Source organism: Neolamprologus multifasciatus, chromosome 22, assembly GCF_963576455.1.
Source record: "Neolamprologus multifasciatus chromosome 22, fNeoMul1.2, whole genome shotgun sequence".
In the NCBI taxonomy this organism is placed as follows: domain Eukaryota; kingdom Metazoa; phylum Chordata; class Actinopteri; order Cichliformes; family Cichlidae; genus Neolamprologus; species Neolamprologus multifasciatus.
This window is the reverse complement of record NC_140459.1, coordinates 21,130,538-21,153,016: the sequence shown is the minus strand read 5'-3', so window position 1 is coordinate 21,153,016 and position 22,479 is coordinate 21,130,538. Positions and strand designations below refer to the sequence as shown.

At 40.3% G+C, this 22,479-nt stretch overlaps 3 protein-coding genes across 7 annotated transcripts; 1 reads left to right on the top strand and 2 right to left on the bottom strand.

The window, feature by feature from the left end:
- Positions 1-1,053: 1,053 nt before the first annotated feature.
- Positions 1,054-10,532, bottom strand: tra2a (transformer 2 alpha homolog). 2 transcript variants are annotated; one of them, XM_085148340.1, is made up of 9 exons: positions 10,351-10,532; positions 8,817-8,950; positions 8,537-8,702; positions 7,883-7,936; positions 6,451-6,639; positions 5,700-5,815; positions 5,346-5,462; positions 5,191-5,261; positions 1,054-5,029 (listed from the first exon to the last, which is right to left on the bottom strand). In XM_085148340.1, the coding sequence occupies exons 1-9, from the start codon at positions 10,384-10,386 to the stop codon at positions 5,019-5,021; spliced, it is 894 nt and encodes a 297-aa protein (XP_085004466.1). In that variant the 5' UTR covers positions 10,387-10,532; the 3' UTR covers positions 1,054-5,018. The 2 variants fall into 2 exon arrangements, with proteins under 2 accessions (XP_085004466.1, XP_085004467.1); XM_085148341.1 differs by having other exon boundaries at positions 10,241-10,530.
- Positions 10,533-11,184: 652 nt separating this feature from the next.
- On the bottom strand, positions 11,185-16,011 carry ccdc126 (coiled-coil domain containing 126). 3 transcript variants are annotated; one of them, XM_085148345.1, is made up of 4 exons: positions 15,680-16,011; positions 14,086-14,306; positions 13,362-13,951; positions 11,185-13,175 (listed from the first exon to the last, which is right to left on the bottom strand). In XM_085148345.1, exons 3-4 carry the CDS (start codon positions 13,597-13,599, stop codon positions 12,931-12,933), a joined length of 483 nt encoding a protein of 160 aa, XP_085004471.1. In that variant the 5' UTR covers positions 13,600-13,951; positions 14,086-14,306; positions 15,680-16,011; the 3' UTR covers positions 11,185-12,930. The 3 variants fall into 3 exon arrangements, with proteins under 3 accessions (XP_085004471.1, XP_085004472.1, XP_085004470.1); XM_085148346.1 differs by having other exon boundaries at positions 14,228-14,306; XM_085148344.1 differs by lacking the exon at positions 14,086-14,306.
- A 160-nt stretch (positions 16,012-16,171) lies between these two features.
- fam221a (family with sequence similarity 221 member A) lies at positions 16,172-21,107 on the top strand. 2 transcript variants are annotated; one of them, XM_085148343.1, is made up of 6 exons: positions 16,172-16,466; positions 16,657-16,833; positions 16,911-17,101; positions 17,207-17,280; positions 17,406-17,538; positions 18,082-21,107. In XM_085148343.1, exons 1-6 carry the CDS (start codon positions 16,315-16,317, stop codon positions 18,183-18,185), a joined length of 831 nt encoding a protein of 276 aa, XP_085004469.1. In that variant the 5' UTR covers positions 16,172-16,314; the 3' UTR covers positions 18,186-21,107. The 2 variants fall into 2 exon arrangements, with proteins under 2 accessions (XP_085004469.1, XP_085004468.1); XM_085148342.1 differs by lacking the exon at positions 18,082-21,107 and adding an exon at positions 17,685-18,054.
- Positions 21,108-22,479: the final 1,372 nt, after the last annotated feature.

Below are 22,479 nucleotides of genomic sequence, written 5' to 3'. Positions count from 1 at the left end.
CTTTCTATCGACCTTTTATCGTTTCATAATTTGTTACAAGACCTGCTCCCCGAAAAGTTTCTTATTAACTTATTAGTGAGTGCTTAGATCTCTGTAGTCTTTCTCCTGTATGGAGCTATATGAGGGTTATTTAAAACCAGGGAGCTTTCCGTCGGCCTAGTTAAACTCATACAATTTTTTAAAACCCCGTTTATTAGTCGTTAACCATTTCCACTCCTCGTGAAATAACGAAACGCACACGGATGGGGCTCGGTGTGAATGCCAGCTCTGCCAGCTGGGCAGTGTCTCAAAGCTGGTAGTCTCACAGGCTGAACGTATAGAGACAGCAGTCATGTTAAGTTGCTCTCCAGTCTCTGTCGGTTTAAATGAGCCGATGCATGGCTGCAGCCCGCGTGTGTGTGTGTCTGTGTGTGTGGCTGCAGGCTCTGCAGGAGGAGTAGTGAATGTATCGCTGAGGAATGTACAGAAAGTCTCCCCGCCCCCAGCTTCAGGGCTCCTCGCTATGGACAAATTCCATAGGGGGCAAAACTGACATAAAGTTTCAGACTAGACTGCATCCTATGTGGGAAGATTTTCTGCGGTTAATGTCGGTGTAGGAAAAGAACTGACAAAATCGATCTGTTTAAACACAGTCTAGGACATTTCTAGAGGGGAAGTCAAGGAGGGAAAGAAGGGAGGGAGATTGTTTAGGTTTAAAAAAAAAAAGAGAGAGCTTATAGCCCAACTTTGAGCTGGCCTCGCTCCAAGATATAGTCTACGTCGCCAAGCGCAAGGTTCTTTCACAATCCTATTTAAGCTACAGAGAATCAAGGATTCTGTTTTCCGGTGAGATTGCTTTATTATGTTTTTATTTATTTATTTGCTGCGAGGCGATTCGCATCTTTAACAACATTGTCGTTCCACGTGAGTTTTAACCATTTAATCCAGTTGCTGACCGCTTCGGACAAGAGTCAGGGAAGACTGTGGTGAACGCCATGTTGAGAAGAATCTAGAGCCTTACAGTATCATTAACTAAAAGCAAACAATGTCCTTAACGATGATAATGCAACTGCGTTTTTCTGTTTTCTGCTCCATACATGTGTTTTCTATTGTCATCAAGTGCTTTCATGTAGGCTCCAAAAAACCCTTTAAAAAAAGGGCATGTTTATTCCACAGATTCTGCTTTGAGATGACACCCTTCATCTCATTAGAAAATGGCGGTTTGTGCCCCCCTAAAGCACATGCCAAGGAATATTTCTTGCAGCAGTTAAATGGGGATAGCCTGCTGGCAAATTAGCAAATATTCCAGAAAATATCTCTGTTATGTTTTTTTTTTTAAAAAAAGACGAATAATCCCATAAGAATCTGCTCTAGCTTTTTTTTCTCGCTTTCTTGTCTTACACACCCTTTTCACCCCCCATACACAACTTAAATCTTGGGAATTTGTGTGGAAAAGTTTCTTCTTCCTATGTCATCAGTAGATGATAGTACTGCTTACATATGCTGATGTTTTAAATGAAATAATCATCCATTAGTTTTTTTTTTTTTTTGCTGGAAGAGGAGGGGAGGTTTAAAAAGCGGCCAAACGTAACACGATTGCTGTTTCAGTTGGCAGCAACTGGTCCTTTATTAATTGATCTATTTTTGTAATTAAAATATTTACCAAGTAGCTGATCATTTGGCTATATTCTGAGCTTAGTGCACACCCCACAAAGCATGACGTTTGTAGCAGCTGCAATTAGAAATTCTTATCTCTTCTTCTTTTTTCTCTCTTTTTGAAAATTGAACATCAAATGAACAAAAATGCACTTTGACGTCATAAACATTTGTTGATTTTTGTGTGTTTCATCACTGCATTTTTTTAGTCTATTGTTGTGGAGCCTTTGTGTAGGTTAGCAGCACATGTTGATGCAGGAGGAAAAGTTTTCTCGCAGAGTCACATGAACATTTGCAGACTTTGGTATACATTGCAGCTATACTGAACGGCCATGCTTTAGCATGTGGCTTTGTCTCTCTTATAGGAAACCTTCCCCTCTGGCAGCTGTTGTTTACTGGTTTCAGCACCTTGATTGATTAGTTACAGTGTGCTACGTGTTAAGAACAATTCCTTCCTTAACGCCACCCCCCCCCCCCCCCCCCCCCCAATGACTTGTTTTCTGAAAGAAGATGGAAACATGATTTGCTGTTTTTTGGAGTTTTAACACTTTGCAATTTTGCAATGGGCTTGTGTTTGTTGTGCGAGAAAGTGCGTGATTTGATGAATCTTAAACAGAGTAAGTTGTCCGTTTCCTCTGATTAGAAATGCAGGTGTGATTTGAAAGCATGTGAATATTGAATATTTAAAATAAAGTGATGTGATGAGCATCTGTGACTTTGAATATTTTTGTTCATTAATGTAAGTGTTTAAAAAACACAAATCGTTTATGGGCATTTTCTTCAACCATCGAGCTTTTAAATATTATAGATAATAATTAACTTTGTAATTAGTGTGTGGATTGCCATTTGGGTTTAGCAGTCAGGTATAGATGCATGCAAAACATTAAAATGTTTTAAAATGGCTATTTAATTATTTTTAACATGTTAATACAAATTAGACTAGTGTTTGTAAAGCAATAAAATACACTCCTAGTGTAATAAAATGTTGTTTATCTGCTGAATTTGTGGAAATCTCTTTAAAGTATGAATAGAAAAATGAATTTAACTTTCAGAAATGTAATTTTTGAAAGCATCTGCTGACTAAGATTAAGAATTTGAGATAATGGTCCAAATGAAAACAATTAAAGGAGTCCGGCTGTATTTATGTAAGACCCCAATTTCCTTAAGAACAGAGCTCACAGAAAAATAGAAATTTTTAGGTAATCAACCACTGTTAATGTATGTTATTCTAAGTAGAAGCCCAAGCTTATTGGTTAAATGCGAAGAATTCAGAAGTATCCCCATCAGTGTTCCTGCTGCCTCTTAACCTTCAGACGGTGTCCTGTACGCTGCAAGCGTCTCCTCCCAGTTTTAATCTAATCACAAATGCATGTTAAAGCTACAGGTTGCACCTGGTGTAAACCTGGGTCTTGTTTAGTTCAGTTTTATAAAAATGAAACGGTTAAAGTATGTGTGAAGGTTCATGGAAAATTCAGAAAGTTCTACATTTTATGTAGAATCAGTGTACTGCAATGATTTAGTTATCTTTCTCTCAAAAAATCAGTGTAGTGGATGTGTTTAAATCTTCGTCTAAACACACTATGTTACTCTGAAGTTGGGTGTATAGGTGTAATTTATGGAATCCCAATAATATCTCGGTAACCCTTAAACATCATGTTTCCTTCTGGTTGTCGACCCCCTGCCATGACACCTGGGTCATAGGACAATTTCAGTGACTAAACCCCCCCCACAACTGCACATGTAACTATACAATCTAGAAAATGTCCTGGATTCTCTCATTTCCCTGCACCTGCTCTCTACGCTGAACACTAATTTGGCTACCACAGAACTCAGATCGGGAAACAATAACTGTGTAATTTGCTTCATCAATCAAATGTTTATAGGAACAAGTGTACGTACAAGTTCACTCATGAAAATGTGAAAGTGAATGCTCATGCACACTTAGAGATGATATAGATGACGATAAAGTGTTGGGTTTTTGACCCTTGTCTCCTTCGAGCTAGTAGTTACCTTGAAATCACAAGAATTATGTGAACGACTAGGAATGAATGCATAACTCTGAGGGGCCCCATGACATGTCAGCAGTGATTATTAACCCCATTTGAATGAAGTGCCTTGTTATTGGTCCCATGGTCTACAGATAAAGGACCCTTCATTCCTTCAGGTTTACTTTTGTGATTATCTGCTGTGTCAAAATCCCATTTCCTCTCAATCTGTTCAAATTTTAGCTGTCTTTGTGGGGGACAGAGTGAGTGATTATGGTGGCTTCATGCATTCTGCAAGGTTGTTGTACCTGTGGCTGGTAACACCATTGTATGCAAAACAAATCTAATCATGTTCTGTCTCCTTTTCATTATGTAATATCCACTGTCACAACGGTGAAGAAGTTAGTGCATTTTAATGTATTACCCCTTCATGTGAACATTGTATTTTATTAACTCAGTCTAATAAAAGTCTTGCTAAAAGCCGTTGTGTTTATTTTCCTTGGTGTCATCTTAATGAAAGTAAACTGAATGTATATTGAGGATACACTGTAGTTTCAACACAGGAACACAGCAGGCGACTTTAAGTTTGTGTCTATATCTTATCATGCACACCACCTTGGAATTAATCTTATTCTGTGAATCTCTTCCCACCTCACCCACTCAACTTACAGCATTCACTCCCACCTGTACAACTAAATCCCAACTTCAATTTCATGAACATCAAGTCAGAAAAACACCTTAAACTTTCCGCGGTTTTCATAAATTTGTATTTTCCATACAAAGAAACAACAATAAAAATAAAACAAATTGCAAAACATGATATTAAAACTCTCTGAAAACTTAAACAATGACTTCTTGACTGGGAAAAAAAAATTGAACTTCTGATGTTGGTAGCACTTCATTTTAACCACCTGATTTAGTTACCATTAAAGTTATTTAGTGTCAAAATTAACACTCGCATTAATTTGTTATCTTTATACACACAGAGTGCATCATTAATACAGGCTGCAAAATCAAGTGTCACTTTTTTCTTTCCCCATCTTGAGTAAAAAGTTAACAGTGATGAGTACAAGAAATCTGATCAACCATAAGTGAGCAAAACACGCGATACGAGCTCCAGAAAATGAAGGAGGAAGGAAAGATGGAGGTCTAATAATGAGGCAAGAGTAAGCCACAGGTGCTGATTTCTGTGCTCAAACTCAACACGGATGCATCCAAAGGTCTAAAAATTAAGACATCTATTTCATGTAAACAAGAACTACTTTAAAACTCAAGAGTTCTGCTGATATAGACATGCTTAATCAAAATGTTTCCCTCTGAAACACTTTGATTTACCACACGCAAACACACACACACCCATCAGTTATTGGAGGGATGCTGAATGTTGAAAGAAGCAACTCAGTAACGTCCTGCAAAAGACAAGAAACAACAAACATTTGTGTTAATAAACGGCTGAAGTCTGTGAAGTGCAAAAAGACTGATCATCATTTCACCAGAGACTTAAGCACAGAGATGTGTTCGAACAAGTGCAATAACCATCTTTTTGTGCGCCATTTCTCTTCACACTTACGTGGGCTGTAGGAGCGAGACCGTGAGCGAGACCTGTATCGACTGTAGTACGGTGATGGAGAGCGCCTGCGGCTACAAAAAGAAAAAAGGAACTTGAAATGCGTCTTCTACCATATAATACTACAACACTTTGTAGTTAGAAAAATTAGCGCTGACCTATATCTGTAGTCGTACTCGTCATATCTGTCGTAGCGGTCATAGCCACGGTCATAATATGACTCTCTTCCCCTTCTGCTGCTGCCACCGCCACCACCACCACCACCACCACCATTGCTGTAAAAATGTAAAAAAGTTAATTAATTAAAAAAATAAATACATTTAAAAAAAAGTAAAATGACTTCTGAGAAACTTAAGGGGAAAAAAAGCACCATGTTAAGCACAGACACTGCATTTAATCAGTATGGCTCAGAGGTGCATTTAAGCTTCATGGAGATTTTAAATGGAGCTCCAGTGTCATGCAGTAGGTTAAGTGAACAGGTATCTAAGATTTGATACAAATGCTGATCTTACTGTGTAGGTCGGCCCATGTAGATTCCTGGCGTAGGGGTATGGGGACGTTTAGTAATGGAATAATCCACTCTGATGCGCCTCCCATCCAGCTCCATGCCATTGGCTCGCTCCATTGCCTGGGAACACAAAAGGGAGGAGAATACAAAGATATTGTCAGACCACTGTAAGCTCTTTGGTAAAAATGTATTTAAATAATGAAGGCCCATGAAACTATCTATATTAGACCCCATGATTGGGTGGTGAGAGAATTTAAAGAAAGGCTGACACCTAGTGGCATATTCAAGTAATCACACCCAATCTTTTAAGAAAGAAAAAAAAAAAACCTCTCTGAAGAAGCAAATCTAAACAACTGGTAACAAAAATGGAGAACTCCCTCTTTCTGGACTTTGGGTTTCATTGGGGTAACTGTGAAATAGTCCAGAAACATTAGGAACTGTAGCCAAAACTATTTTCATTTTATGGGGTAAACATTTTTTTCTTCTGGCAATTTTCATAATGTTTGTTGATATAACGAGCCTATTTCTGCCAACAATGTTTTTGTTTTAATCATTTCCATTCTTAACTCAAAATTGAGATATTTAAAAAATATTCAGTCAGATATCTAAATAAAAATTTTAAAGATTTAAAATAGTAAATAAAAAAATTAGATAACCTGAAAATACAATATTACAATAAAAATAAGTTGCTTGCATCAAGTCTGAAGACCACTGGGCATCTGATCCATAAATAACACCCCAAATATTTTCCATACCTCTTTAGAGTCTTCAAGCCTCTCAAAGTAAACAAAGGCAAATCCACGGGAGCGACCTGTGCGCTGGTCATACACCACGTTGACTCCAGCCAAAGGACCGTAGCGTGAAAACACCTCTCTCAGGTCACGCTCAGTCGTGTACAGGCTCAAACCAAACACCCCCAAACACGTGCTCGGATCAGGGTTCGCCTGGAAAGGTCAGCGATAGGGGTAAGAGTTGATGACGTAGCTTACCACATCTACCCATGTAATGGTTTGCATACAGAATATATTTAATGTATTTATGATGCCCCCCTCACCCTCCACCACATATACACAGGATCACTTTACATACTTTATGCACAGATGCTAGAAAAATGTCTTTCCCCAAAACCCAGCACAGAAAATAATCACTAATAAAACACATTTAATCAATCATTTATAACTGATGCAGATGATGCTTAATGGTTGCTTTGGATCAGTTTTACAGCTTATGGACAACATACTGTTTCACCTACACTGGATACATGCTCTCACATTGTGACTTTTGACTTATAACTGAGGCAGTTATTGAGTTGCTTTGAAGGATATAATCCATATAATTTATGTTTGTACAATGGGGTAACAAAAGATGATGAAACAGTAGCACAATAAATTCTCAGTGGGTAAACTATGACAGCTTTAATAACCCCTTAAACTGCTTTCAAAAATATGTCACAGGGAGAGCTATGTATATACACATGCTATAAAACCTTTTCACTTGCCTCATGCTTGCTCTGTTTTGTATTATTATATGGCCCACATAAAGCAGCTGTGCCCTACAAGTATTGAGCTTAAGAAAGCTAGTTAAACTAGTTAAACATGGTGCTGCAAAAACATGTCAGCAGATGAGGAACCACTGAAAAGCATTACGTTTTGTGCATACGGCATAAATATATACAATATCTTTTTACTTTACCAGCATTTTACATTTGAATCTTTAAAGTCACTTTTTAAAAAAAAGGCAGGGCACTTAGTATATCATTTGATCTGCTCAAAAATTATTGTCATTGTAAAACACATAGCACATTGTACTTTATATGCATTAAAACTGCACACACATCGGAAATCATCAATTACTGGAGCAACAAAATAAACATACAGTAAAGAAATAGTGGCAGCATTTTTTTAAGCACTTAAATGTTAGTTGAGGCCTCTTTTCCACTGGAGTTTCAAAATATAACTTAATTCATAAGGCGACCTAATACTTATTGTAGATAATAAAGGTGACGCTGGTTGCAAACCAGCCACAGTGTCCACATACATCAAGTTATTTGTATTTTTAAAAATTTCACTATGATTATTTATGCATTTATACCTCATGCAGCACTGCAATGAGAGTGGTAACTTTGACCCACACACAACATTACTTCCCCCCCCCCCCAAAAAAAAATATGTCAGAAGGTCCACATACCCTAACATCAGCACCACCGCCATGACTGTATGCTTCTTTTGTGAAGTCATGGCTCTGTTGATATAATAAAAGGGAGGGAAGGTTTATCAAAGGGGTTATTAAATGTCATGTCAAAACGGATTCCCACCGCATTTACCACAATCAACTGATAACATAAAACATATTTTACACAACAATATATTTTTATAACATAACACAATGAGAACACTTCTCTGGACTGTAAAGACTTTTAATTAAACACTTCCTGTTAAAACAGTTGTAATTCCTAATAACAATTTAAAACAAACAAACAAGCAAACAGACAAACATAATATACATATTGAAAAAATAAACCAAAATGACAAAACTGTTTTGTTGAGATTAGCCTGAAGCCTCTGGAAACATGTAGGTGCGCTAAATAAAAATGTGTCATGTGTTGAGTGAAATGTGGTGTGAAATTCATTTACAGGCATGGCCTCCTTTAAAAAATAACCCCCCCCCAAAGCATTTTAAGCGTATAAATTTTCACTTTAAGTATATTGTGCAGTATATATTCATGTCCTCACTACTTACTAGCTATGACACACAATAACCCAGTCTTTACAAATTTGATTGTGAATGTATACATTCTTTACCTTTCCTTCCATAACCTACAACATCTTCAGTTACACTTACCCTACTGCCGGTGTGACGGCGCCGGTTTGACATGGGGGACGTGCTCTGGCTCTTCCTGCGCCGGTATTCAGGGCTGTAGGAACGAGAACGGGACTTCCTCCGGTGGGAATAGGACCGAGAGCGTGAACGGCTGTACCGGCGGTTTGAGTGCCGTCTAGAACGAGATCTAAAAATGAAGAAGAAGTGAATTCCACAGAAGAGAAGATGGCAACATTTAGGATAATCAGAGTGTGTGTATGTGTGTGTTTTGGGAAGGGGGGGGCAAAAGGGCCAAGCTTACCTGGATTTTGACCGAGAGCGTGATCTGGACTCGGAGTGTTTGGAGACCCGGGATGGGCTCGGAGAGCGAGACCTGCTCTCCGACTTGACCCGAGCTGGACTCCCACGATCCGATTTAGATGGGGAGCGTGACCCCTATTGCCATAGCAGTATGTTAACAACCTTTACTCATTCAAAATTTATTTATTTATACAAATCACAATAAGCAGTCAAATAAAATGGAAGTATCACACAGAGTACACTTATCTAAAATGTACAGCCTATATACTGCGGGAAAAAGGGTTAGTAATCATGTAATTTCAATAAATGAACCTCTGTGTGGCATATTATTAAAATATATATATTTTAAAAAATGTACATGTTCACCTGGACTATTAAAACGGGAAAAAAAACATGCATTTTCTTATGTTACAGAAACGGAGCATGATAAAGAAAAGACATTTTGACACAAACAATATATTTACTTAACCTAGGGACACATTCATTCTTCCAGATTCTTTACACGCTACTCCCTTCTCTGAGGATTTCTATCCTTCTTCATTCTTCTTTTTTCAGTTTTCTCATTTTCTGATTCCAGGTCTGTTTCATTTTAGCCATTACACTGCAAGCGCGTCTATCTGACACCATTCTTCCGGTACACTTCCTCCCTTTCCAGCTCTATGTTCTGTTCTGTATATGTTTTCATTAGCCTTCTTTTATCTTGAAAATTTTCTTCATCATTCTTGGATAAAACTCTTCAAATCCTTCAGGTTCAATAACCTTAATGAAAAAAGAACATTCAATGAAATTAAGATCAGAGTGTTTTAGCAAAGGAGAATATCGTGAATGAAATGAAAAGGAAAACTGAATGCATCATTACATTTACAGTGCTGCTTCGTTAGGTTTGAATAACCCAGAAATTATGCAAATAAGCAGAACAATGTAACATATGTGGGAATAAAAAGAGCTTAAATGAATTTTCTAGCAATGTTTCAACCTGATAAACCAGAGAATGAACGCTGAGAACGAAGAGTGGCTTAGGACTAACCCTCATACACTGACACAAAGCAGTACTACAGACAAAAAAAAAAAAAAACCCGTAAGTGTGCAGAGCTATCCGCACAAAAGGACGTTGGCATAACGTAGGAGATAACTTGTGATTCCTTTCATTAACGAATTAGTCAGTTGCACTCAATTAAACTCACACTGCATGAAGCCAATTTGCACACACCAGTGTTTTAACACTGGTTATTATTTTAAGCCAACTAGCTTGCTAGCTAGCGCCTGTTAGAAGCAGCCTTGCTAGCAGAGCATTAACCTTTCACATTAAAACAGGTATTAGCATAGTTTGCTTCCGTTAACTTGAGGCATTTCTCTGCCTCTGTCTGAAAACTGTAACGCAAGCCGATAAAGCGTTGCAGGTTATTTAGAGTTAGCACACATTACCATTGGCTAGTAGTTAGTGTATCCTAACAATGTTCTTTACTGAAAGCCACACGGAAGAGAAAGGGAAGAAAGGAAGGTGTCACCGATATCATTCGACGGGAACTACTTACCCGCCCTTCATAGTTTCCTTCCTCAAGGTCACTCATTGCTCGGTATAGCTAATAAAAGCGGTTATTTGCACAAAAAATAAGCAAGTGGGTTTATATGCTACGTATATTTTCTGGTCAGTAGCTAGAAGATGGCGCGTAACGTAGGTTGCTGATATGTTTATGAGCCGCAGGATCTGACGTCATCTCCCACGCCCCCCCCCCCTTTCGACATTAAAAAAAACATGGCGAACACACGGAGAAGTTGTAATGTTCTTTCACGGACCATTAGTGTCGCGGAGAAACATTGAGATATTTTAGTACAAAGCAACGCTGCCACACAGGATAAAGTAATTTATTGTCAAGGAGAGCAAGATTTCTCATTGTACAGAGTGAGAGTTAAGATCGTTGGAGGCAGAGTAGAGGCTACAGTCACGTGAAGAAACATGATTAAAAAAAACATTTAAATGTTCAAGAAGGATCTGCTTTGTATTTCAGTGCTGTGCTTCTCTTTATGTCAGAGGACAGGACACAAACTTACTGGTGATCTTTTTTTAAATCATGAGGTTAATCTGCAGGTGAATTACACGCGTCAGATGTACACCATAATCGGAACCTTCTGTATAACCTGACGTCAGTGTTGCCAACTCCTCAGTAAGGAAAATCGCTATTGGTTGTCCTAAAAGTCGCTAGAAGTCGCTAAATGACGTCATCACCTAATTTGCATAATTGGCCATGCTAATGTAATTGTAACCTACGCTGCTGGAGAGAGAAAACTCGCTAAATATAGCGACAAAGTCGCTAAGTTGGCAACACTGCCTGACGTACTCCTTACGACAAACGTAACTTCAGGTCAACGACTTGAATGGCGTCAAAGGTTGCGGTGTAGGGATTAGGAGTTCCCGGTTGCAAAGTCAGTTATGCCAGAGTCTAAATCACACTTTACAACCCCATTTCCAAAAAAAGAAAAAAAAGCTCCACCAAATACAAGTTACAAAAAAGACAAACGTCCAGCTGCAGTTAAATATTAAGCAACTTTATTCCTGCAGTGTGACACTTTAGCTTGAGGTCATAAAATAAAGTCCACGGGTTAGCAACAAAGTTGTTTTCTACATTATGCTCCTGGAGTTGTGTCTTCTTGCCTTCTTCATACACATTGGAAGATGGTGAAGTTTTTATTCTACTTCTCAATAAAAACATGAACAAATAGTAGTGCTCTTTTTGTTGTATTTAAATAAAGATTCCCAGACATGCATTATACCTAGTACTGGACTAAACTGCATTTTTCTTTTAGTGTTGGACTAGGCTTTCTGGGAAGCATGCTGCTACTGCTTAGATTTTTTTAAAAATCAGTTATTTTACTGTTTGGGTTTTTTTTTTGTTTTTTTTTTTTGGAAAATAGGGTTGTATGAGTAAAGCCATCTCCCATCAGGTCACCACCTTATCATTTTTACTTCATTGCATCATGTAGCAAATTAAGGTTGCGCCACTGCTCAATTATTTAGTCCTGTGATCGCCACATACTGTTAAGCTGAAACAAAGCTGCTTTAACTGCCTTATTTTTCCTCACTTTTATTCTGCCACTCATGCTGTGTTTTGTATAATACCCCTCCCACCAAAAAAAGGAAGAAATGTTGATAAAAATGTTGCAAATCCAGTATAACGACCAACAAGTTAAAAGTTTTTCTTTCTTGGTGGACAAACCAGTGTTAACTATGCTAAGAGCACAGGTCCAATGCAGATGATTTAATTTTAAAAGATTTCTATAATCACAGTGCACCATGAATATGTGTAAGAAGTGAGTCAGTTATCCTAACAGCATTAGTGGGCTAAAAACTCACTGCATATACATTCAGTCTCTTTGAGCTACTGGATTTGAAGTGAGACAGAGCAAGCACACACACTCGCACGCATTTACAGCGGCAAATAGGCATCATCCCATGATATTCTCCATACGTCTCACAGCAACAGCACATACACATTTATATTGCCTTCACATGGAGTGCAAATAATATTCTTTGGATTTTTTGTTACAAGAAAACTACCTAGTTAATTTAGCCTTAAAACCTCATTAGCTGTAAGCTAAAGGAAGAATCTTCAAGTTCTTTAGTTCTTCGTGGCAGCAAAAAAGCTAAAACTGTATTCTAAGCTATCATACATGTACAGCATTTTGATATGTTGAAGTAGTACTGTAACTTGTTGGCGATGGGAGCAGTTTAAGCTGGTTTTATGATTAAGCATTTAGAATTCAGGAACAGTTTCAAGCATCTGCTTTTGGCATATACTTAAACAGTCACCTTACATTTGAAAAAATAGGCATAATAGCTTCAGCAATGGAAATACAAAACAAGAAAAAGATGTGCTGGAAGTGTTGGTACAAAAAAATGAAATAAATATCAGCATTGAGAGACTAAAGAGGTCCTCTTTCTTCTGAGTTGGATGAATATTTCTGAGACACATCCCATAACTTAAGCTTCTGGGCATCCATAAGAATCCCTGCAGCTCTTTATTTATCTGATGTTGCTTCATTAGCAATAAAAGATGTAAAACTTGGTGTGCTTATTTAACAAAGAAAAAAAAAAAAAGATATAATATTTGGCCTTCTTAATGTGGTCGGGCCCTATTAGGTATGTGTGGATGAAGGCGAGATGTCCCTGGGTGACTTCCAGGTTTCTCCTGCTGCTTCACAGGTTTCTGCAGGGCTACAGGAGCAGATGCAAGCAGGCCCCCTGCTGTGTGGGAGCTGTTTGTAGAGGAGGAATTGACCACCAGTTCAATTTTCCCCTCCAGTTTTACAAGCCGTGTCAGAATGTCATCCAGTAACACAGCTATAGTCCTCTTCAGGTCAGCTGTTTGAGTACAGAACAGAGAAAAAGACAGAAGGGGGGGAAAAAAATCAGTCCTTGAGGCTTCTTGCAACTATGAGACACAATTGTCATGTAGGTGTTAGTAAAATATGGTGCAATATCACCATACTTTCCATTTAAAAAGTATGGTAATATTGCACCACTTCTGAATTTTTCTAAAATTCTTACCATATCCTGCCATGGAGGTTCCTTGTGGCCCACCTGGTGCATTCTGGTTCTCTTCTGTCAGCACTTTGACATATCGCCGGCTTAGCTCCAGTATCTTCTCACGCAACTCTGCACTGCTCTGATGGCGAGGCTGCTGCACAGTGTACCTCAGCAGCATAAGTCCCCATGCCAGGCCGAATGCCAAGAGTAGCATACTAAGCTTCTGAGACATGTTCCTACGCAGTAGTGCAGCCAGCATGGTACTGTGGTGAAGGGGAAAGGTGGCTATGAATGCCCGGTCTGAGACTGAAGGCCTTGAGTTCTTTGAATTTTTAAACAATCAGCTTGACAACGTAGCAGTTCCTGCAGGAAACAAATCCTGCTGTCCTTATTCACACAGAGGTCAAAGCTGTCAAAGTCTGCTGCACATCCTGCTCATCGTGAGGGGATATGAAGAAGTCTGGAGTAACAGCAGAAGCCAAGAAGTGTAGCCACAGACATCGGCACTCAGGGGTGTTTGGAAAGGTGCTTGGGTTGCAAGATGTGTGAGACCAAATCACCAATGCAGACTGGGTTTTTAGGCAGGGGATCAGCAGACATGGCTGAAAATGCTTTAAAAAAAACAAACAAACAAACAAAAAAAGAACAAGAAAAAGAAGACAACAGACAGAAATAATAACATTAACATAGAGGGAAAAACATGCTTACATTAGGGATGCAATGTAAAATCTGACAAAACAATTACTTTAAACACTGCAGCAAAACTCCCTCCCACAATCCAAAGACATGCAGTTAGTGAGATAAGGTTAACTCGTGATTCTAAATTATACATAGGTGTTAATGTGAGTGTGACTGATTCTCTCTCTCTCTCTCTGTGTTAGCCTTGCTTCAGACTGGCGACCTCCCCAGGGTGTACACCATCTCATGCCCTATGGTAGCTGGAATAGCCTCCAGCCCCCCACGACCCTAATAAGGATGAGCAGAAGAAAATGGATGAGATGGATTTTTTTAAATTTTTTTTTGCAGTGCTGCAATGTCATGACTAAAAGAAAAAAAAACTTAAACCCATTGCAGTCTCATTTTTGTTCATCCTCTAAACTAATTTGTAAGGGCTCACAATGTTTTTAAACGCAGAATGAGTATTTCTGGATGAGTTAATGAAAGCACAACCTCATGTGAATTATCACATCTATCTTATCATTAATAGCAAGGCTTCCTGAAATACTTGGTTGTTACTAGTGACATTTTCCCCCTTTTACTGCTTTTGGTTACAAACACTAAGCTACAAATCTCTTTCAGCCCTCTTAGCCCAGAAACCTGATTACTAGTTTAGATTTCACGGTACCTGCTTTGCAGCTCCAAATAGGGGAGAGAGAAACAGACCGAGGGCATTCATACCCCAATCCCACAATGGGCACAATAGTGACAAATAAGCTGCAAGCGCACTGTGCACAGTCAAAGCACATTAGACAACAATTTCCCAGCTTTCACAACTTTGTCACCAGGTTCATTTTCTGAAAACTCTCTTGGGTGAGGGAGTGTCACTTCTTTTTGAGGCTGGAGAGGAGATGGTAATTGAGCAGATAAATTATGAAAAGATGGGTAACACAATCTGTTAAGTGACACTTCTCATACACGCAAACATGTCCTTTCTGTGACCTGGGCAAAACCAGTCATCAGCAAATACAAACTCAACTAGGAAGAAATTCTTAAAGTAACGGTATAAGTAAGTCAGGAAGTGAGACTCTTGTCATGACCTGACCATAATTTCATGGACACACAAACGTTTCAGACAAATAATCTTCCACCTGGTTAGAGGACTGTTTAACACAGCGTGCCTAATCGGGCGCATGACTTATCGGACTCCTTACCAGCCATTCACATCTATCCCAGAAGTTAAATATTGACCACAACAGCTGTCGCATGTCATCTGCACAGGCAAACAACTGGCAGGGTCAGCGAATGGTTCAATTAGGCGACAGGTGCGCAATACCGAACTGTCAACAGTGCTTGGGCTTTACAAAAAAACAAAATACAGAACTTACTGAAACTGTTTATCACCTAGCAGAAGATAAAATAAACATGTTTAAAGTAGATTATCCAACCCAGCACTGAAAACGAATCCAAACCACACGTGTACTTCGTTTCTGATAGGCATTTCGGGACATTTGTTTTTAACTACTTAACAGTCACTGAAGCGGTTTCCAACTCTATCGATATTTCACGTTAGCTCGACATTTCTGCTCGCCAGCACTGAAACCATACAGTCAACAGCGAAAAGGTAAGGTAAACCTTTTTCGTGTTCCAAAACCTTTCAAAAAACACATATTTCAACCCACCGTGTTATCTGGGGAACTAACTTGAACTGAAGCGGAAATTTGCAGGCTGCAGATAGGCAGTGACGAGGCGACTGTGAGCTCCAGCGGCTACCGGTGGCTGACACTGAATGATGCTTGTTGTTTGGCAACCCAGGGCTGTTGTTGCTGTGTTGTGAACGGCACCCTCCCTTTGTTTCCGTTAACGAAAAGTTAGCTACCGAACTTCGAGTGAAGGTGTCTTTTCCGGCTCAAAGTCATTCCGCCGCCTTCCGACACAGCCTCGAAAAACCGACGAGGTCTCTGTATGCAAAAGTCGGCAGCTAAATTCCAAGCATGCAACTGCGCTGAATGTCATGGTTCCACTGGACGTCTCGTGCATGCGTCAGTGCTATTGAATTATGGGAAATGTATTCATACCCTACTTATCGTGGTGTATCGCCTCTAACCAAATACTTTTATTTATTTATTTTCGTTTATCTACGAGTATTATTTAAGGGGAAACCTTTAAGTAACAATAAGTTTATTCCGTAAAAAAAAAATCATACGGCATATTGTAACGTTCACGACGATAGCAAGCCACAAATCCGTCATTGCTTTGTGTACGCGTGTGTGTAGTTCACCCTGCGCCCGTTAGAGGGAAGTCTAAAACCATCTCCATGGCAATTTTAAAACTGGTTGTAAACACAAAGAGTAGCTACTGTGCAAGGAGCGAGCTACAGCTACAAGTTAAACCCTCTAACAACATGGAGAAAATAGATCTCGATCAATCCGCTTTAAAAGCAGTTGATGACTACTGGGAATACAGAAGGTTTGTTTGGCGAGTGTCTTTTGACTAATTGTTTTGGTTTTTTAGTCACCGTCACGTGACAGCTTTTGCCAAAATTAACATAGCGACCATGTTATTACAATTAGATAAGCTCGTATTATAGGAAAACAAGGAATATAAATAGATTTAACTGTATGCAATATTATTCCTATTGGTGGTTCGTCTTCTGAAGGATTGTGGGTGATGATGATGATGGAGAAAAGCTCTTCACTCCAGAGCAATATGAGGAATACAGGAAGAAGATGTTTCCTCAGCGACTTAAAAACCGGTTATATGTGAGCTATGGAGTGCCTGGGGGTATTGACTGTAAGCTGATTGGCCCAGAAACACAGTGCTTCTGTGCACATAGGTAACACATTCCTTTATAACTCACACACTCAGACATATTTCTCTCTTTCACATGCTCAGTAATGAAATGTAATCCAGGTACAAGCAACATAAAACAGACTGGGAAGTGGTTCCCTCTGAGCGACCCCTGGCCTTACCATGCAGAGTCAAGGGATGTTGCTGCCCTGCCTACGAGTACGTTCCTCGGCTTGGACCGAACCCCGTGCGCTGCAGGTGTAAACACTTACCTCAACATCACAGTGAAGAAGCAGGCCACTTGTGCAAGTCTTGTGAGTCTGAAATCACTACATTTTAAAACTGTATTAGAGGTTTACTCCACTCAGTGTGATCTCCAGCACCTATGTGGACTCTTGTTCTGCTGACTTATTTATCAGGCAGTTCCTGTTCTGGATTCCAGAGTCCCTACACCTGTGGGTGTGGCCAGCCCAGCTCTGAACACCAGACTCTGGTAAGACAACTCAAACATCAAACATGTTTTCTTCTTGTTAAAGAAGCAGATGCTAGATCTAGATTTCTATTACTCTGCATAATTTCAAATAAAACTTTATTGTGTTTGCTCTATCTTCTTGGCAGGTTGAGACAAAACTGGAGAGGGAGGCACGGGGTCAGCCTGTGGGCAGGGATGTCCCTTATGCTGCCATGGGTGGGCTGACAGGGTTCAGCTCCTTGATTGATGGTTACCTAGCTTTGGAAATCAGTGGCTCAGGTGAGACTATAACTGCATATAACCTTTTTGTCTTTCTTCCAAGGGAAGCAAAAGTAGAGATCCGTTTTCACACATGTATGGTTTAACACCAACACCCTATAAGCACTAAGACCATTAAAGCCCTTTTTTTTTTTTTTTAATCTCAGGCTCTTTGAATTATAGAGTGAGGGATTTGGTGATCCAGCCTTTGCTAGGGTGTTTTTGGATGCATTCAACTGTATGTACTGTTAGTTCCATTAAAGCACATAGGAGGGCAGCAAAGTGCAGTGGAGTGTCAGTGTTGAAATGAAGAAACCTGCAGTGCTGCGATTTGTTCATGAAAAGTGAAAAGTGTAGAGCAAAGACTGTGTGTGGTTATCATCTCGATTTGGAGTACAGCTGTGTGGACACAAAAATATATGTCTTTCTTTTGATTATAGTACAGTGTATAAAAAGATTCAAACTTTATGCAGTGGACTGATTACTCCATAATTTTGCATATATTTTGCAATGACACCTCCTTCCATACATGATTTCCATAATCTCTGCTGTATTTTTTTTTAGACCAAGAAAGCCCTCAGCAGAGCTGCTCGGCATTAAAGACCAACCAAACATCAGCTAAAGCATCAAGGTTTGCTCTCTGTAAGAGAGGGACCAACAAACAATAAAATACAACATCGGTTTGTGTGTATCCATAGGATAATGAAGATGAATATGAAAATATGAAAGCTTTAATTCAAGGGTTTAACAAAAGTCCTGCATCGACTGATTAAGAATTACAGCCGTATAACTAAATGGGGGTGTGGCGATTGTATGTGGATTGCAGGCAGCGAGTAAGCATTGTAAGAACTACAGCCATTTTTATACACTATCCCCCATTTACAGAGGTGTAATTGGATAAACCAGCATAATTTGAAATAGGTTATTTTTAATACTTCTGTGAAAATCCTGTGCAGTCAGTGACTGCCTGAAGTCTAGAACCCATGGAGATCATCAAATGCTCTTTTTCCTGCATGAGATGCTCAGCGACCTTCTGTTGCTGCTTTCGGGTGTATGTGCTTTGAGTTTGGTCTTCAGAAATTATAAAACACACTCTGTTGGGCTCAGATTGGATGACTGGCTTAGTCATTGAAGAATATCCCATTTCTGTGCATTGTGAAACTCTTCGGTTGCTCTTGCAGTATTCTTTGGGTCATTATCCATTTGCACTTTGACATGGTGTTCCAGTTTTGCAGTATTTGGCTGCATCTGTGCACACAGTATAGTCCTGTAGAAAGCTACTTTAAGCTGCAGTCTTATTCACAAGAGGTCGCCACAGGGGTAGCTCGCATGTTTGATTTGGCAGATTTTTTACCGTAGGTTGGCCTTCCTGATGTAACCCCAAAGGGATTTGTGTCTCCCCTTGGGATCGAACCAGAGATTTCCCGCTTATTAGGTGAATGTGTAAACCGCTTACTGCTATATTTAGATTAATGAATCCACGGGCTATGTTTGCAGCCTGCACTCTGCATACTATCTGCATACAGTCACACCCCCATTTCTCTGCATATACTATAGCTGTAATTCACAATCAGCTGATGCGCTACTTTTGTTAAACCCCCTGAATTAAAAATCGGAAACTTCGAAAATCTGCACTTCAATCACATGTTGATTGTTTGATTTAAAATCTACCATGTGTGCAGAAGCAAGACTAAGGTTAAAAAAAATGTCATTGGACTGCAACTGTACACCTTTTTCAGAGTTGAAGAACAAGCAGCTTGGTTCAAAGTGAAATCATTTCAGCTTTCACTGAAAAGTATGTCTTTGTCAGTGTCGTGACAAAGTGATATAATCAGCTGTCAGCAAAGGCTGTGACTAAATCCCACCATGCAACTGAACAATTACTGACAATACAGTATATCGGTTCAGTCAAAGAGCTGAGTGGGGGAACCACTGGCAGCATTATTACGATGATCCAGATTTTGACACACTGTTTTTGTGAACTTTTAAGAAGATGAAACAATGCTTTATCAAGTAGATGTTGTCTGTTTTATAATGCTGTTTGTGCTGCCATGATGCATAAACCAAGGTCCTCTTTATTTGGCGTCTCTGCTGAAACTCACAAGTGTGACTATGATGGTAAAAATTAAGATATGATATATAATAATGGATTGCATTTATATAGCACTTTTCGAGACCCTCAAGGCGCTTTACAATTCCACTATTCATTCACTCACTGGTGAAGGCAAGCTACAGTTGTAGCCACAGCTGCCCTGGGGCAGACTGACAGAAGCCATCACCAGTAGACGGTAGGTGAAGTGCCTTGCCCAAGGACACAATGACGGAAACCTTCCGATTACAAGACAAACTCTTGAGCCACGATCACCCTGAATGCACTGCTCATTCAGGAAGGGTGTGACCCAGGGTTTTGTTGCATTGACAGATGTCACTAAAATGCATCATGTGCAAGTGTTCATGAAGTTACTGTCCTGAAAAAAGGAAACGTGTGTGTGTGTATCTGTGTGTAGTTTACCCTACGCCCGTGTGCGTCTTTTTAAAACATGGCTGTGCAGAACAAGCAGATTGTGGGTTGCAAATTTTAATTTCAGTTACAGTTTAAGCTTCTTATGATTGTTAAAACAAGATAATCAAGATAAGACAATCATTGGGCCACATTCTGTCTTGCATTAATTCTCTCATATTTCCTCTCATTTGTAGATCCCATTGCTTTACTTTTGCCACAGACTCACTCCCCACCATGATGTGGAAAAGTGTATTTGATTTCAAAATTATTTATTTAGTCATCTTCAGTTGAATTATTATTAAAGTTATTTAAACTCAAATTAATCCAAAGGTCAACCTTTTTAAAGTATATAAGACTATAATTTTCCTAAAGTCTGTGTGTAATTGTATTAAACAACTGTGATCTCAGCAGTGGGCAAAATAAGTGCTATTAAGTTTTGTTTTGTTTTTTCCATAATCAAGCAGCCCTGGCAGCTTTCTCAAGAGCCACTCATCATCTACACGAGTGAGAGACTGAAGACATTTGTAACAGCAAACCAAAGATGAAAAATACAAGACTAAATTAAAACCTGCTCAGCTATCATTTTGAGTTTTACTCAATCACTATCATAACATTTTCTAAGATTTGGAACCTGTCCACCAGCTATCTTTTTCCCTAAACTTTTCCACCCATCTATCTTCTTCCAGTTATCCTATTCAGGGTCATGGGGGCCTAAAACCTATGCCAGCTGTCATAACAGGAAAGGAAAGATGCACCCTGGACAGGTCGCTGATCTATCACAGGGCCACAAGGTTACGACCATTCTTGCTCACATTCACATCTACAGCCAATTTATAGTCATGTGAAAAAGAAAGTTTTCTCATGGGTGGTTCTTCTTTGTTTGAAGAATTTAAGGTCATTGTGTCACAGTCTGGCGAGGGCAGACTGTAGGGGTTGACAAAAGGACCCAAAACGCAGACTCCAAGGAACAGGGAACAGAACTTGAAATGTTAACAAAAAGCGAGCCGTTGAATATGGCTGGTAAAAAAGGTACAAACAAAGGGCAAGGCAAACTGAAGCAAAATTAACACAAACCTAAACTGGGAAATCTAAACAAACAATAAGAAAAACCTAGACAAGAAACTTGGAAGCATGGCATGGCATAGGAAACATGGCATGGACAACAGCCGACCTGACAATGACACACTGAAAACAGAGGACTTAAATACACAGGAGGTGATTAGGGGAAGTGGGAACACATGGAGGAACAGCTGACTGACATGAGCCTAATGACAGGACAAGGGAAGTGAAACTAAATACAATGAACAAAGAATCTGAAGCACTCAGTCCAAACACAAGGGCTTAAGAGTCCGAGACCCTGTTTCAGGAGGGCGACCATGATTTCGGCAGAAAAGGAGTTCATGGCGAAGTAGTTCAGGTGGCCGACCTGGAGGCCGATGGCACAAGAGTCCAAAGTCAGGCAGATCAGGGGGCCGTCCTGGAGGTCGACAGCATAGCAGTTCATAGTTCAATGGTTCAGGGGGCCGACCACGTGGAAGGTGGCAGTGGCAGCAGGTATGGCTGGCCACACTCGGGTGGCTTGGCTCGTAGCCGGCGGCGATGTGGACGAGACCTGTCGGGCGGCTTGACTGGCGGCCGGCGGCGACGTGGGCATGGACAAGACCTGTCGGGCGGCTTGGCTGGCGGTCGATGGCGGCATGGGCCTGCACGAAGGCCCTCGGGTGGCTTGGCTGGTGGTCGATGGCGTAGACAAGACCTCTCAGGTGGCTTGGCAGGTGGTCGAAGGTAGTGTGGATGTGGACGTGACCCCTTGGGTGGTTTGGTGGGTTTCCGTGGACAGGCTGTTTTGACAGGCCCCGGAAACAGCCATGCTGGACGTGGACGTGGCTTGGCAGGCGAGACGAGCAGAGGCATGGCGTCGACCTCTGGCTGGGTCGTGGCAGGCGAGACGAGCAGAGGCGTGGTGTCGACTTCTGGCTGGGTCATGGCAGGACCAGACGAGGCAGGACCAGGCGAGGCAGGACCAGATAATGGCGCTGCAGGCGACTGCATGGAAACTACTGGTGGTAGCGCTGCAGGCGACGGCGTGGAAGCCGCAGGTGGTGGACCAGGTGGTGGACCAGGTGGTGGACCAGGTGGTGGCGCTGCAGGCGATGGCGTGGAAGCCGCAGGTGGTGGACCAGGTGGTGGCGCTGCAGCAGGTGTGGCAGGATGCTGGACGGGCTCAGCTGAACCTTGCATGGTTGGACCTTGGGGTGAATTTCCTGAGATGTTCAGTTCTGGGAAGATTGGAAGTTATATTGAATGTTTTCCACTTCCAGAAATATATTTTCTATGAACTAGTGGTCCTTAAAGTTTAATTCCTAAAATTCTTATGGCAATGAATAGTCACTCTAACATTTATTTATTAAACTGGTCAGTTTACGCATGTGAGCCATTTATGACTGACGTTTTCATGT

Excerpts from the sequence above, each read along its gene's own strand:
- tra2a (XM_085148340.1), bottom strand. The coding sequence starts at position 10,386 with ATGAGTGACCTTGAGGAAGGAAACTATGAAGGGCGG. Across the intron at positions 6,640-7,882 it reads GCGGTGGTGCTGATGTTAGG|GCGAACCCTGATCCGAGCAC; the intron begins GTATGTGGACCT and ends TGACCTTTCCAG. Across the intron at positions 5,463-5,699 it reads TACATGGGCCGACCTACACA|CAATGGTGGTGGTGGTGGTG; the intron begins GTAAGATCAGCA and ends ACATTTTTACAG.
- ccdc126 (XM_085148345.1), bottom strand. The coding sequence starts at position 13,599 with ATGCTGGCTGCACTACTGCGTAGGAACATGTCTCAGAAGCTTAGTATG. Across the intron at positions 13,176-13,361 it reads AACCTCCATGGCAGGATATG|CTGACCTGAAGAGGACTATA; the intron begins GTAAGAATTTTA and ends GTACTCAAACAG.
- fam221a (XM_085148342.1), top strand. The coding sequence starts at position 16,315 with ATGGCAATTTTAAAACTGGTTGTAAACACAAAGAGTAGCTACTGTGCA. Across the intron at positions 16,834-16,910 it reads CAGTGCTTCTGTGCACATAG|GTACAAGCAACATAAAACAG; the intron begins GTAACACATTCC and ends AATGTAATCCAG. Across the intron at positions 17,281-17,405 it reads GCTCTGAACACCAGACTCTG|GTTGAGACAAAACTGGAGAG; the intron begins GTAAGACAACTC and ends TCTTCTTGGCAG.